Source organism: Triticum urartu, chromosome 6A (genome assembly GCF_056163025.1).
Source record: "Triticum urartu cultivar PI428250 chromosome 6A, HENAU_Tu73, whole genome shotgun sequence".
Taxonomy (NCBI): domain Eukaryota; kingdom Viridiplantae; phylum Streptophyta; class Magnoliopsida; order Poales; family Poaceae; genus Triticum; species Triticum urartu.
The window spans coordinates 518937721-518954116 of NC_141878.1; the positions used below are offsets into that span (position 1 = coordinate 518937721).

The 16396-nt window shown below is 49.4% G+C and overlaps 1 protein-coding gene across 1 annotated transcript; it reads right to left on the minus strand.

Moving 5' to 3' along the window:
- Positions 1-4124: 4124 nt before the first annotated feature.
- Positions 4125-5924, minus strand: LOC125514593 (transcription termination factor MTEF18, mitochondrial-like). The gene has a single exon (XM_048679930.2). The coding sequence runs from the start codon at positions 5818-5820 to the stop codon at positions 4666-4668; it is 1155 nt and encodes a 384-aa protein (XP_048535887.1). The 5' UTR covers positions 5821-5924; the 3' UTR covers positions 4125-4665.
- Between the last annotated feature and the right edge of the window lie 10472 nt (positions 5925-16396).

The window sequence follows — 16396 nt, forward strand, 5'->3', positions numbered from 1 at the left end:
GCCTGGAGGAGTCCTACTCCCACCGGGAGTAGGACTCCCCCCTCTTGCCTTGTTGGAGAAGGAAAGGGGAAGGGGGAAAGAGGAAAGGGGGGCGCCGCCCCACCCCCCCTCCTTGTCCTATTCGGACTAGGGGGGAGGGGGCGCGCGGCCTGCCCTGGCCGGCCCTCCTCTTCTCCCTTAGGGCCCATGTATGCCCATTAACCCCCAGGGGGTTCCGGTAACCCCCCGGTACTCCGGTAAAATCCCGATTTCACCTAGAACGATTCCGATATCCAAATATAGGCTTCCAATATATCAATCTTTATGTCTCGACCATTTAGAGACTCCTCGTCATGTCCGTGATCACATCCGGGACTCCGAACAACCTTTGGTACATCAAAACACAAAAAAAAACTAATTATGATCGTCACCGAACTTTAAGCGTGCGGACCCTATAGGTTCGAGAACTATGTAGACATGACCGAAACACGTCTCCGGTCAATAACCAATAGCGGAACCTAGATGCTCATATTGGTTCATTCTATGAAGATCTTTATCGGTCAAACCGCATAACAACATATGTTGTTCCCTTTGTCATCGGTATGTTACTTGCCCGAGATTCGATCGTCGGTATTCCAATACCTAGTTCAATCTCGTTACCGGCAAGTCTCTTTACTCGTCCCGTAATACATCATCCCGCAACTAACTTATTAGTTGCAATGCTTGCAAGGCTTGAGTGATGTGTATTACCGAGAGGGCCCAGAGATACCTCTCCGACAATCGGAGTGACAAATCCTAATCTTGAAATACGCCAACCCAACAAGTACCTTCGGAGACACCTGTAGAGCACCTTTATAATCACCCAGTTACGTTGTGACGTTTGGTAGCACACAAAGTGTTCCTCCGGTAAACGGGAGTTGCATAATCTCATAGTGATAGGAACATGTATAAGTCATGAAGAAAGCAATAGCAACAAACTAAATGATCAAGTGCTATGCTAACGGAATGGGTCAAGTCAATCACATCATTATCCTAATGATGTGATCCTGTTAATCAAATGACAACTCATGTCTATGGTTAGGAAACATAAACATCTTTGATCAACGAGCTAGTCAAGTAGAGGCATACTAGTGACATACTGTGTGTCTATGTATTCACACATGTATTATGTTTCCAGTTAATACAATTCTAGCATGAATAATAAACATTTACCATGATATAAGGAAATAAATAATAACTTTATTATTGCCTCTAGGGCATATTTCCTTCATCATCCACCCCCACCGGGAACTGTTCATCCAACCCCCCCCCCCCCCCCCCCCGCAACGCTCACTGTTCATCCAGAGGCAGCATCGATCGGCTTCAGTTAGCAGTAGTAGCGAAGGAATCGCTCGATCGGGTTCAGTTAACAGCCATCGATCGATCTCTCAGGTTCAGTAACACGTAGCCTGTAGTGCAATCGCTCGGGTTCAGTTAGAGCCCAACGCCTCGCTCGGGTTCAGTTAGAGCCAACGCCTCGCACACACGCACGTACGTGTATGAGAGAAACGCGCATCGCTCGGCCCCCGACCTCCCACCGTAACCGGGAACTCCCTGAAATTTTCCTCCCCCTCGCTTCTACCACGGTTTTTTCCGTCATGGACGGCCCAAAGAATGTCATGCAGCTGCATCTTCGGCCCGCCTAGGACGAAAAGCCCATTTTCTGTCATGATTTTTTGTCATAGAAGTAGGAGCCCACCACATCTATGATGATACCGGGTTTTGTCACAATTATCGTCATAGAAGTGTCATATGTATGACAGAAAAAAATTTCGTTCGGCCCAAAATGTCACGGATGTGTCTTTTTTTTGTAGTGTATAGGGGGTCGCAATAGTTTTCAAGGGTAGAGTATTCAACCCAAATTTATAGATTTGACACAAGGGGAGCCAAAGAATATTTGAAGGTATTAGCAGCTGAGTTGTCAATTCAACCACACCTGGAGATTAATTATCTGCAGCAAGTAATCAGTAGCACAGTAGTTTGATAGTTTTGATAGTAGTGACAGCAGCAATAGTAACAGTATCAATGATAGCAGTAATTTTGTATCAAGCGTAACAGTGATGATAGCACTAATAACTTAGCAGAAACAATATAAGATAAATTCGTAGGCATTGGATCGGTGACTTGTTGGTTGATATTCATCATGTGACAGTTATAACCTAGGGTGATTCGGCACTAGCTCTAGTTCATCGATATAATGTAGGCATGTATTCCATAAATAGTCATACGTGCTTTATTAAAAGAACTTGCATGACATCTTTTGTCCTACCCTCCCGTGGCAGCGGGGTCCATATTGGAAACTAAGGGATATTAAGGCCTCCTTTTAATAGAGAACCGGAACAAATCATTAACACAAAGTGAATACATGAACTCCTCAAACTACGGTAATCACCGGAAGAAGTCCCGGTTATTGTCACTCCAGGGTCACCGGATCATAACACGTAGTAGGTGACTATAACTTGCAAGATCGTATCTAGAACATGGATATAATGATGATAACATAAACAGTTCATATCTGAAATCATGGCACCCAGGCCCAAAGTGACAAGCATTAAGCATGGCAAAGTCATAGCAACATCAATCTAGGAACATAGTGAATACTAGGGATCAAGCCCTAACAAAACTAACTCGACTACATGATGAATCACATCCAACTCCTCACCAACCAGTGAGCCTATGAAGGAATTACTCACTCCCGGTGGGGAGCATCATGGAATTGGCGATGGAGAAGGGTTGGTGATGACGAAGAACGAAGATCCCCCTCTCCGGAGCCCCAAAAGGACTCCAGATCTGGCCTCCCAAGGAAGAACAGGAGGTGGCGGCGGCTCCGTATCGTGGATCGCGATAATTTTTTCTCCAAAAAAAGGATTTTATAGCATTGGTTTCAGGGTCAGCGGAACCACCAGGTGGGGACAACCCACCTATGCGCGCCAGGAGAGGGGGGCACGCCCTAGTGGGTTGTGCCCACCCAGGTGCCCCTCTCCGGCAGGTCTTGGCTCCAGAAATTCTTATTATTGATATTATTTAATACTCCCTCCGTCCCGAAATACTTGTCGGAGAAATGGATGAACCTAGACGTATTTTAATTATAGATACATTCAATTTTATCCATTTCCCCGACAAGTATTTCAGAACAGAGGGAGTAGCATTTTACAGATACATAGAAAAAACAGAATATTTTTTAACTTGTGAATATCTTTTTGATTTTTTTTATTCCAGGATCATAGAGCATGGGGGGCAAAATAATGCTCTCAGTACCAGCCCAAACAATTTTAGTCGAACCAGAACAACAATCAACATAATGTACCAAATTCCGCCCTTGTTTAGTTTCAGTCAATGATCTAGTAGTTCATCTCAACATACGTCAACAGGTCATGCATCATTCACTCAACCTTATTGGTCTAGTAATTGTTCTAGCTTTTTTGAACACAATTGTTCTCCTAGCTGGAAAAAAAAGTCATACATTCATCCGCGGACGGATAGGGAGTCTGTTTTGCGGCACCGCGTTGGATATGCCCTGAAAGGTTATACTCAAAAGTGCACTGACTAGAGACGATTGCAATAATCAGGATTCAGGATGCGGGCAAAGCGAGTTTCAGGGTAAGCCATGGGAGTATCTGAATTCGGGGTGAAATGCCATTACAGTTGTAAATCAGTAAAAACTCAGAACACTGCGATATTACAGAACATGATTCCCCGTCCTTCACACCAGGCAGCCGTACACACGCCCTGAAGAACATCCCTTGTGTTGTGGTTATATAACAGCATCAACACAATTTGCCATCAACCCCGGCCACCAAGCCCACAGTGCAGGAGCTCAGATCTTTGCGGATCAGTCCTTCCTCCTGGAGCATCTTGACCACGGTGGCCGACGCCGACTACAGCGAAAACTCTCCCAAGACAGACTACTCCAAAGCAACAATCTCAAATGTGTAAACAGATCAGCGAAACTTATCGACTTACCATACCAGCTATGGCCTATGAGGAGCTTCAGCTCACACCATCAGCATCGACATAGTCAGAGTGTCAATTCTCAGGCAGCCGAGTTTCAAATAAGCCCAAAGATTTAGTACAAGTCAAAACTCAAAAACATAGCAACCATAACGAACAAAACGCATCAAATTCAGCACTCACATTGGTTGTCAAACCGAACTTGGTGGATGATCTGTTCCATCTCAATTTACTGTAGCAGGTAATGCAGTACTCATAAAATGATTACATTTATTAAATTCTAACTGATCTAGCTGAAGAAAATGCTAAGAGACAAATTCCTGGTTCACAGAAGCAAAAGGCCGACAATGGAAAAGGTTGAGATTTATGTATGATGGACAGCGCACCCTCACCCATGCAGTGACTGCAAAACTGCAATGGTGATTAGGTGAATATATAAACCTGTAACATTGAGTTTTTCATGTTCAAGTAATAAAATCAACGAGCCAACAATCTTTCTCACAACTCTAGTAACCGATGTATGATGCACTTAAACCATGATGAAACATTGCGGAGTATCTTCAGAATTCAGGTGCTAGCAGAGCGAGTTGCAGAGTACACATCAGGAGTATCCGAATGTGGTAATAAGAATGAAACATTGCTGCCATTTAGATGGTTAGTGAAGATTCAAAACATGTGAACCTACAGCAGGATCCTTCATACCGCAACATCAGTTGGCAGTTTCCCTTGGCAAGCAGCTGCGTAGGCTTCAGCAAGGCCTGGAAGAACATGCCTATGAGCATCTATATGCCTGCGCTGAAACGTCTTCTCACTAGGCGTGATCATCGTGTAGAAGCTCTGATCTTTCTGAATCAATCCTTTCTCCTGTAGCGCCTTCATCACATAATGCCGAGGAACCAGTCGGCACTTCAGGCTGTACATCAGGATTGAGGGCCTGGTAAGGATGTACCTAGTGTCAACACCGACCACCTTGGTCAGGAACTCCTTAGCACGGCGAAGCTTCTCCCCAGAGATCCTCAGCAGCGTTGGGTTTATCCTCACCACGTTGGTCACCTCAGCCTCAGACCACCCAAGAATCTCCTCGAAGAGCTTGAGCTTGGCTGCCATCGTCTCGGCCCCAAGGCCCGTCGTCGTGGTCACTGCCTGCTTGAACATAAGCGAACCGCGAGGCACGCCGAGCTTATCTGCACGCTCCAGGATGGACATCACGGTCTTGGGGCTGCTGGTGAGCAATCTCGAGTTTGGCACGCACATCTTGGCAATATCGTCGGCACTTACCCCACTCTCCAGTAGCACCGCGATGTTGGGCTTGACTACACGCTCGAGGTCCGACGTGAGGAGGTAGTAGTTGCGCTTGAGGATGCGGATGAACTTCTCCGGCGAACCCAGGAAGTGCAACCAGAACCCGAGCTTCTCCTGGATGCTGATGGAGCGGAAGACGCCAGGGGCCATGCGGAGGAAGGACCGGACGTGGTCCTCGGAGAGGCCATAGCCGCGAAAGGTGGCGACGCGGGCCTTGAGGGTGTTGTCGACGCTGCAGTTGAGGATCCGCGGGTCGCGGGCGACGACGTGGGCGATGTCGGCCTTGGAGAAGCGGAAGGTGGGGCCGCCGAGGTAGGCGAGGACGGAGTCGGCGTTGGAGGTGGACTTACAGTGGGAGATGTGCTTGGCGGCCTTGAGGGCTTGCTCCGGTGTGAGGCCGCAGGTGGTGACGAGGTAGTTGTCGACGGCGAATGGGGCCGGCGGGGCGTCGGTGGCCGCCGAGGTGGATAAGAGGGCCCGACGGAGAGAGAAGATCACGGGTGAAGCTGGGAGACGGAGCGAGAACAGTTGCTTGTGGAAGAGAAGCATCGCAGCGGCGGCGGCGGCGGCGGCGGAGTATGTATTGCAGGAGAGTCCGCCGCTCCGTCTTTGACCTCTCGTGGCCTCGCAGCAACACTACTTTAATCCTACAAGTTGTTGGGCCCGATTGGGAACACGAAAACTCTAGTCCAGTTCACTCTTGGGCCTAAAATGACACCACTTTATTCCTACAAGTTGTTGCTCTCCTACCACCACTCAAAAAAAAAGTTGTTGTTCTCCTACAAGGGGAATTCATCAAGGAGATCGAATCTCTTCATACCTTTTCTTGTTGGCAGCAGAGGGCCTTTCGTGTTTCTTAAAAGGTAAGAATCGGGCTTCGATGGTCAGTGGAATTAAAAGTGACGGAATCGGCACCACCGATAAGCCATCGGAAATACTAACGCCCACACGTGTGGGCGTTTGCATCTCGTCCACACGCGTGGATCCACGTCCGTTTGTGGGTGCACGAATCTTGACATGTTTGTGGTGCCGTGTAGGACTGGATTGATGTGTGGGCATTCACGGTTGCCCACACGTCCGTTTCACCACACGGAGGGGTCGGTGTATGGGCGTTTAGCAGTTCGCCCACATGTCAGTTTTCACTCACGTACAGGGGCTGATGTTGTGGGAATTTATCAGTTCGCCCACACGCCTGTCTCCTCTCCCACACCCAAAGATGTCACTTGCCATGTGTTTTGCAGGTGTCGGATCACGGGTTCCGACAAAACCCTTAAGGTTCGAACGCTGTGGTGCGCGTGAAGATCTCCCCCTACCAATCCGCGTCCTAACTCAGCTAAGATCTTACGAACTAACTTGACGAACTCGCAACACAAAGGACGCAAGGTTTATACTGGTTCGGGCCACCGTTGTGGTGTAATACCCTACTCCAGTGTGGTGGTGGATTGCCTCTCGGGCTGGGGATGAACAGTACAGGGGGGAGAATAGCCTCCTGAGGTTGAGGTGTTCTTGTGCTTGGCGAATTTGTGTGTGTTCTGGTCTCTCTCTATCTGACCCTTTGGCTGCCTTTTTTTCTCCCTTAGCTATGGTGGTGGCTCGTCCTATTTATAGAGGCCCTGATCCTCTCCCCAAATATTGAGCGGGAAGGGAGCCAACAACGGCCAATTTGAAAGGGGATAGCTAGTACAGCTTATCCTGACAAAAGTGGTCTTCGACTGCCAAAGGCTCTGGTGGTGACGCCGTCTTGTGCTCCACGGTGACCTCCGTCTTGCCGTCCTGCTGGTCTTGGTCTTGTTGCACCAATATGGAAACTTTTGCTTGATGCCTCGGTACTCCGTGCCTGCGCTTGCCCCCTTAGCACCAAAGAGGAAACAAGGATGCTGCACGCGCTGGCGCCCGCCTGGCCTTGGTCGTCATGGCTCACGTCACGAGAACCTCGCGAGGTTTGCCTGACCTTGAACTCTCTGCCCCTCGCGAGCCAGCCTGGTGAGGCCGCTCCTGAGGAGGTCTTGTGTCGTCCGCCTCGCGAGGGTCTTGAATGCCTTGTTGATAAAGATAGGCCGTGCAGGCCTGCTAGCAAACCCACGCCGTGGGCCGCAGGCAGGCAAGTCTGAGAACCCCCGTTCCCAAAACGCCGACAGTAGCCCCCGGGCTCAAGGCGCGCTCGGGCTTGGCTTCGAGGCGAAGCCAAAGGTCAAGTGCGGAGCGCCGCGGGCCCCAATAGCCTGCGGCCTTGGTCGATGCGTGGCGGTTGATTGGACGTGGGCGTCTCCGCTTCCCCACGCTGCATTGATACCCGCCTGGCTAGACGGCCACCGCGGTTTATACGGTTATTCTTCCATCGCTTGCACCATTCTCCTCCAATTCCTCTGCTTCCTCCCGGACTCTGATCCTCTTTCCAATCTGACCTTAGCTTCGCTCGCCCCATCGCCATGGCGCCGACGCAAGCGGACAAGGGGAAGAAGCCTCTGTCTTCGGCTAGTGCGCCCCCGGCCGCCGAGCCCGTAGTTGGACGATCGCTGGTGCTCAACGATGAGGCCATGGGCAAGGTGCGTCCCATGCTCGCCTCCAGCTTCAATGAGTGGGAAAAGACAGTGGTTTGGCCTGCATCTCGCGCTCGCATTGACCGGGCGGCCACTGAGGTCCCCTTCTTCATCGACGCCCTTTGGGCCAGCTTGGTCCCTCCTTTCTCCGCCTTCCTCAACGCAGTGCTTTTCCATTATCAGATCCACATGCTGCACCTTGATCCCCAATCTGTGACCCTTCTTGCCTCGCCTTCGTTTGCGAGGCCATGGTAGGCATTGCTACCTCTGTGGCTCTTCTCCGCCACTTCTTCTCGTTGCACCTGAGTGATCCTCGGTAGAGCTCCGGATGCCTGAGCTTTCAAGCCGTGGCGGCGACGGCTGGTGACTGGATCGACTTCGAACTTCCACCATCCACGAGCGAGTTTTGGTGGGTGTTTGTTGATGCCGGAGTGCTCAGCCCCCTGCTCTCCTCTCCGTCTAGGCCCGCCATTCCTAACTCCGGTTGGTGCCACCGGAGGCTCGCCGATCCATGCCTTGTCCCCGTCTGGCTCAGGTTGAGGTGGCTCAAAGACCTTGGTGTGACTACGCCTATGATGGTGAGGGAGTTCGTCCGGCGCCGAATCGCTCCGCTTCAGCGCCACTCTCGGCCGATGTGGGCTTTGCTCAGCAGCCAGGACCACATGAGACTTCAGGAGTCTGGGCTCCCCCTTAAGGTGCGGCGAACGGTGCTCGAGGTCCCGACGGGCATCCCGTTGCCAGACGACTTGCCGAGGAAGAGTTGTGTTTTGTACCGCTGCTCGAACAAGATGACATTCGCGGAGTGGATGCCTCCTTCGACGAGTGGGGGCTGCGCCTAGTTGGCCTCGTGGGGCCCCGTGAGAACACCATCGTCGTGGTCCCTCTCCTTGACGCTGGCGTCGAGCTCGCCCCAAGTGTGGGTGCAGGGGGGCGAGCACCGCCAGGGGCCGATAGTGAAGGTGTCGAGATGCTAATGCCGCACAGGGCTCCCGAGGCGTCGACCTCGAGGACTCGTGACCCTTGGCCCGAGGCGGCGGTTGCAGGGGCGACGCAGCCCGCGTCTCCCGAGGCCAGGGCTCCTGAGGCCTCGGCAAGTCACCGCGAGGCAGAGCCGGACAGCTCCCCTTAGCTTGGCGCTTCTGAGGCTGCCCCACCGAGCACTTCTCCTGCTGCGCCTCGTGTCGACCGCCATGTCCAGCGCTTCGGTCGGCTTTGCGTGGACTTTGAAGAACTCCGCAAGAGGAAGGGGTCCCCGAGCTGCGGCAGCGGCTCCTTTGCGCTGTTAAAACGGAGGAAGTATATCGCTGTTGACCAGTAAGTACCTCATTTTGGTAATCCTCTGCGTGTTGCTTTCCTTCCTGACGATTGTCTCCTCAGGACCCCTTCTGCCAAGGCCGCGAAATCTCCTGAGAAGCAACTCCCTCTCGGCCTGTTCCCTTGCCAGACTCGAGCGCCGCAGGCTCGTGCGCTGCCCACGGCGTGGGGTCAACCATGGGAGTTGGCCCGTCATCAAGGTGTCTTGAGCTTGCGCCTTCGCTGTCTTTTCTTCGCGGCCTTGCTCGGAGCACAGCAAGCGTTCCAAGGGCTCCTCCCCTAGTAGCGGACGGTGGCTGGTTGGCTTCGATCCTGGGGTCTTCTACAGGCAGCGGGCCCCGTTTAGTTCGGGCCCCCCGCGATGCCCAGCTGGCGCCTGGGGCAGCGCCAGCCCCCAGCCCCCTGCTGAGAGGGGACGCACCGCTCCAGGTGTCGCCCACAGCCCCCGTGGCGAAGGACGAGATGGGCCGTGCGCTTGAGTTCGAGCACGGGCGGAGCGTTGTTCGTCATGAGCTCTTCCAGGAGGCGATGGGCGCGATGAACCGACTCGGTGAAGAACTTGTGGGTGTCGACACGCGCCTTGAGTGTCCACACTGTCCACGGAAGCAGCGGAATTCTAGCAGGGCTTCGCCAAGCGCTACTGGAGGAGGAAGAGGTGTCACGGGAGGGAGAGGGAGGCGCTAGGGCTTAGTGTGCGGCTGCCCTCCCTCCCCTCCACTGTATATAGGGGATAGGGGGCGCATGCCCCCTTGGAGATCCCATCTAGAGGGGGGCGGCGGCCCCTCGGGGGGCAACGGCCCCCTTAGGGTTTCCAACCAGGGGGGCGCATGCCCCTCGGGGGGCAACGGCCCCCTAGGGTTTCCAACCCTAGGCGCCTTGGGCCCTTGGGTGGGGCGCACCAGCCCACCAGGGGCTGGTTCCCACGCCACTTCAGCCCATGGGGCCCTCCGGGATAGGTGGCCCCACCCAGTGGACCCCCGGGACCCTTCCGGTGGTCCCGGTACAATACCGGTGACCCCCGAAACTCTCCCGGTGGCCGAAACTGGACTTCCTACATATAAATCTTTACCTCTGGACCATTCCGGAACTCCTCGTGACGTCCGGGATCTCATCCAGGACTCCGAACAACTTTCGGTTAACCGCATACTAATATCTCTACAACTCTAGCGTCACCGAACCTTAAGTGTGTAGACCCTACGGGTTCGGGAGACACGTAGACATGACCGAGACAACTCTCCGGTCAATAACCAACAGCGGGATCTGGATACCCATGTTGGCTCCCACATGCTCCACGATAATCTCATCGGATGAACCACGATGTCGAGGATTCAATTAATCCCGTATACAATCCCCTTTGTCTATCGGTACGATACTTGCCCGAGATTCGATCGTCGGTATACCGATACCTTGTTCAATCTCGTTACGTCAAGTCTCTTTACTCGTTCCCGTAACACATCATCCCGTGAACAACTCCTTGATCACATTGAGCTCGTTATGATGATGTCCTACCGAGTGGGCCCAGAGATACCTCTCCGTCATACGGAGTGACAAATCCCAGTCTCGATTCGTGCCAACCCAACATATACTTTCGGGGATACTCGTAGTGTACCTTTATAGCCACCCAGTTACGTTGTGACGTTTGGCACACCCAAAGTACCCTTACGGTATCCGGGAGTTGCACAATCTCATGGTCTAAGGAAAGGATACTCGACATTAGAAAAGCTTTAGCAGACGAACTACACAATCTTGTGCTATGCTTAGGATTGGGTCTTGTCCATCACATCATTATCCTAATGATGTGATCCCGTTATCAATGGCATCCTATGTCCATGGTTAGGAAATCGTAACCATCTATTGATCAACGAGCTAGTCAGCTAGAGGCTCACTAGGGACATGTTGTGGTCTATGTATTCACACATGTATTACGATTTCTGGATAACACAATTATAGCATGAACAATAGACAATTATCATGAACAAGGAAATATAATAATAACCATTTTATTATTGCCTCTAGGGCATATTTCCAATAGTCTCCCACTTGCACTAGAGTCAATAACATAGTTACATTGTGATGAATCGAACACCCATAGAGTTCTGGTGTTGATCATGCTTTGCACGTGGAAGAGGTTTAGTCAACGGATCTGCGACATTCAGGTCCGTATGTACTTTACAAATCTCTATGTCTCCATCTTGAACATTTTCACGAATGGAGTTGAAGCGACGCTTGATATGCCTGGTCTTCTTGTGAAACCTGGGCTCCTTGTCAAGGGCAATAGCTCCAGTGTTGTTACAGAAGAGAGTCATCGGGCCCGACGCATTGGGAGTAACTCCTATGTCGGTAATGAACTCCTTCATCTAGATTGCTTCATGTGCTGCCTCCGAGGCTGCCATGTACTCCGCTTCACATGTAGATCCCGCCACGACGCTTTGTTTGCAACTGCACCAGCTGACTGCCCCACCATTCAAAATATACACGTATCCGGTTTGTGACTTGGAGTCATCCAGATCTATGTCGAAACTAGCATAGATGTAACCCTTTACGACGAGCTCTTCGTCACCTCCATAAACGAGAAACATATCCTTAGTCCTTTCAGGTACTTCAAGATATTCTTGACCGCTGTCCAGTGTTCCATGCCGGGATTACTTTGGTACCTTCCTAACAAACTTACGGCAAGGTTTACATCAGGTCCGGTACACAGCATGGCATACATAATAGACCCTATGGCCGAGGCATAGGGGATGACACTCATCTTTTCTCTATCTTCTGCCGTGGTCGGGCATTGAGCCGTGCTCAATCTCACACCTTGCAATATAGGTAAGAACCCCTTCTTGGACTGATCCATATTGAACTTCTTTAATATCTTGTCAAGGTACGTGCTTTGTGAAAGACCAATGAGGCGTCTTGATCTATCTCTATAGATCTTGATGCCTAATATGTAAGCAGCTTCTCCAAGGTCCTTCATTGAAAAACACTTATTCAAGTAGGCCTTTATGCTTTCCAAGAGTTCTATATCATTTCCCATCAATAGTATGTCATCCACATATAATATGAGAAATGCTACAGAGCTCCCACTCATTTTCTTGTAAACACAGGCTTCTCCATAAGTCTGTGTAAACCCAAACGCTTTGATCATCTCATCAAATCGAATGTTCCAACTCCGAGATGCTTGCACCAGCCCATAGATTGAGCGTTGGAGCTTGCACACCCTGTCAGCATTCTTAGGATCGACAAAACCTTCTGGCTGCATCATATACAGTTCTTCCTTAAGGAAACCATTAAGGAATGTCGTTTTGACGTTCATTTGCCATATCTCATAATCATAGAATGCGGCAATTGCTAACATGATTCGGACGGACTTCAGCTTCGCTACGGGTGAGAAGGTCTCATTGTAGTCAACCCCTTGAACTTGTCAATAACCCTTAGCGACAAGCCGAGCTTTATAGATGGTCACATTGCCATCCACGTCCGTCTTCTTCTTAAAGATCCATTTATTTTCTATGGCTCGCCGATCATCGGGCAAGTCTGTCAAAGTCCATACTTCGTTTTCATACATGGATCCTATCTCGGATTTCATGGCTTCCAGCCATTTGTCGGAATCTGGGCCGCCATCGCTTCTTCATAGTTCGAAGGTTCACCATTGTCTAACAACATGATTTCTAGGACAGGGTTGCCGTACCACTCTAGTGCGAAACGTGCCCTTGTGGACCTACGAAGTTCAGTAGCAACTTGATCTGAAGTTTCATGATCATCATCATTAACTTCCTCTCTAGTCGGTGCAGGCACCACAGAAACATTTTCTTGAGCTGCCCCACTCTCTGGTTCAAGAGGCAACACTTCATCAAGTTCTACTCCCCCCCCACTTACTTCTTTCGAGAGAAACTCTTTTTCTAGAAAGGATCCATTCTTGGCAACAAAGATCTTGCCTTCGGATCTGAGGTAGAAGGTATACCCAATAGTTTCCTTAGGGTATCCTTTGAAGACGCATTTTTCTGATTTGGGTTCGAGCTTTTCAGGTTGAAGTTTCTTGACATAAGCATCGCATCCCCAAACTTTCAGAAACGACAGCTTAGGTTTCTTACCAAACCACAATTCATACGGTGTCGTCTCAACGGGTTTCGACGGAGCCCTATTTAAAGTGAATGCGGTAGTCTCTATAGCATAACCCCAAAATGATAGCGGTAGATCGGTAAGAGACATCATAGATCGCACCATATCCAATAGAGTGCGATTACGACGTTCGGACACACCATTACGCTGAGGTGTTCCAGGCGGCGTGAGTTGTGAAACAATTCCATATTTCCGTAAGTGCGTGCCAAATTCGTGACTCAAATATTCTCCCCCACGATCTGATCGTAAGAACTTGATTTTCCTGTCACGTTGATTCTCAACCTCACTCCGAAATTCCTTGAACTTTTCAAAGGTCTCAGACTTGTGCTTCATTAAGTAGACATACCCATATCTACTCAAGTCATCAGTGAGGGTGAGAACATAACGATAACCACCGCGAGCCTCAACGCTCATTGGACCGCACACATCAGTATGTATGATTTCCAATAAGTTGGTTGCTCGCTCCTTTGTTCCGGAGAACGAAGTCTTGGTCATTTTGCCCATGAGGCATGGTTCGCACGTGTCAAATGATTCATAATCAAGAGACTCCAAAAGTCCATCTACATGGAGTTTCTTCATGCGTTTGACACCAATGTGACCAAGGCGGCAGTGCCACAAGTATGTGGGACTATCATTATTGACCTTACATCTTTTGGCATTCACACTATGAATATGCGTAACATCACGTTCGAGATTAAATAAGAATAAACCATTAACCAACGGGGCATGAACATAAAACAGGTCTCTCATATAAATAGAACAACCATTATTCTCAGATTTAAATGAGTAGCCATCTCGCATTAAACAAGATCCAGATACAATGTTCATGCTCAAAGCTGGTACTAAATAACAATTATTGAGGTTTAAAACTAATCCCGTAGGTAAATGTAGAGGTAGCGTGCCGACGGTGATCACATCAACCTTGGAACCATTCCCGACGTGCATCGTCACCTCGTCCTTTGCTAGTCTTTGCTTATTCCGCAGCTCCTGTTTTGAGTTACAAATATGAGCAACCGCACCGGTATCAAATACCTAGGATCTACTATGAGCGCTGGTTAGGTACACATCAATAACATGTATATCACATATACCTTTGACATTGCCGGCCTTCTTATCCGCTAAGTACTTGGGGCAGTTCCGCTTCTAGTGACCGTTTCCCTTGCAATAAAAGCACTCAGTCTCAGGCTTGGGTTCATTATTTGGCTTCTTCCCAATAGCTTTCTTACTAGGCGCGGAAACTCCCTTGCCGTCCTTCTTGAAGTTCTTTTTACCCTTGCCTTTCTTGAACTTAGTGGTTTTATTCACCATCAACACTTGATGTTCCTTTTTGATTTCCACCTCCACTGATTTCAGCATTGAATATACCTCAGGAATGGTCTTTTCCATCCCCTGCATATTGAAGTTCATCACAAAGCTCTTGTAGCTAGGTGGGAGCGACTGGAGGATTCTGTCAATGACCGCATCATCCGGGAGATTAACTCCCGGCTGAGACAAGCGGTTGTGCAACCCAGACATTTTGAGTATGTGCTCGCTGACGAAACTATTCTCCTCCATCTTACAACTATAGAACTTGTCAGAGACTTCATATCTCTCGACCCGGGCATGAGCTTGGAAAACCATTTTCAGCTCCTGGAACATCTCATATGCTCCATGTTGCTCAAAATGCTTTTGGAGCCCCGGTTCTAAGCTGTAAAGCATGCCGCACTGAACCAGGGAGTAATCATCACTATGCGTCTGCTAGGCGTTCATAACGTCTTGATCTTCTGGGAAAACAGGTGCTTCACCTAGCGGTGCATCAAGGACATGTGCTTTCTTGGCAGCTATGAGGATAATTCTCAGGTTACGGACCCAGTCCGTGTAGTTGCTGCCATCATCTTTCAGCTTGGTTTTCTCTAGGAACACGTTGAAGTTGAGGGCAACATTAGCGTGGGCCATTTGATCTATTAGACTTATTGCAAAGATTTTTAGACTATGTTTATTATAATTAAGTTCATCTAATCAAATTATTTAATGAACTCCCACTCAGACAGACATCCCTCTAGTCATCTAAGTGATACATGATCCGAGTCAACTAGGCCGTGTCCGATCATCACGTGAGACGGACTAGTCATCATCGGTGAACATCTTCATGTTGATCGTATCTTCTATACGACTCATGTTCGACCTTTCGGTCTTCCGTGTTCCCAGGCCATGTCTGTACATGCTAGGCTCGTCAAGTCAACCTAAGTGTATTGCATGTGTAAATCTGGCTTACACCTGTTGTATCTTGTATGCGAACGTTAGAACCTATCACACCCGATCATCACGTTGTGCTTCGGAACAACGGACCTTAGCAACGGTGCACAGTTAGGGGGAACACTTTCTTGAAATTATTGCGAGGGATCATCTTATTTATGCTACTGTCATTCTAAGCAAATAAGATGTAAAAACATGATAAACATCACATGCAATCAAATAGTGACATGATATGGACAATATCATTTTGCTCCTTTTGATCTCCATTTTCGGGGCGCCATGATCATCATCGTCACCGGCATGACACCATGATCTCCATCATTATGATCTCCATCATCGTGTCTTCATGAAGTTGTCTCGCCAACTATTACTTCTACTACTATAGCTAACGGTTAGCAATAAAGTAAAGTAATTACATGGCGTTTTCATTGACACGCAGGTCATACAATAAATTAAGACAACTCCTATGGCTCCTACCAGTTGTCATACTCATCGACATGCAAGTCGTGATTCCTATTACAAGAACATGATCAATCTCATACATCACATATATCATTCATCACATCCTTTTGGCCATATCACATCACACGGCATATGCTGCAAGAACAAGTTAGATGTCCTCTAATTGTTGTTGCAAATTTTTATGTGGCTGCTATAGGTTTCTAGCAAGAATGTTTCTTACCCACGCCAAAACCACAACGTGATATGCCAAATTCTATTTACCCTTCATAAGGACCCTTTTCATCGAATCCGATCTGACTAAAGTGGGAGAGACAGACACCCGCTAGCCACCTTATGCAACTAGTGCATGTCAGTCGGTGGAACCTTTCTCACGTAAGCGTACGTGTAAGGTCGGTCCAGGCCGCTTCATCCCACGGTTTACGCCGAATCAAGATAAGACTAGTAACGGCAAGTAAATTGAAAAA

Excerpts from the sequence above, each read along its gene's own strand:
- LOC125514593 (XM_048679930.2), bottom strand. The coding sequence starts at position 5,820 with ATGCTTCTCTTCCACAAGCAACTGTTCTCGCTCCGTCTCCCAGCTTCA.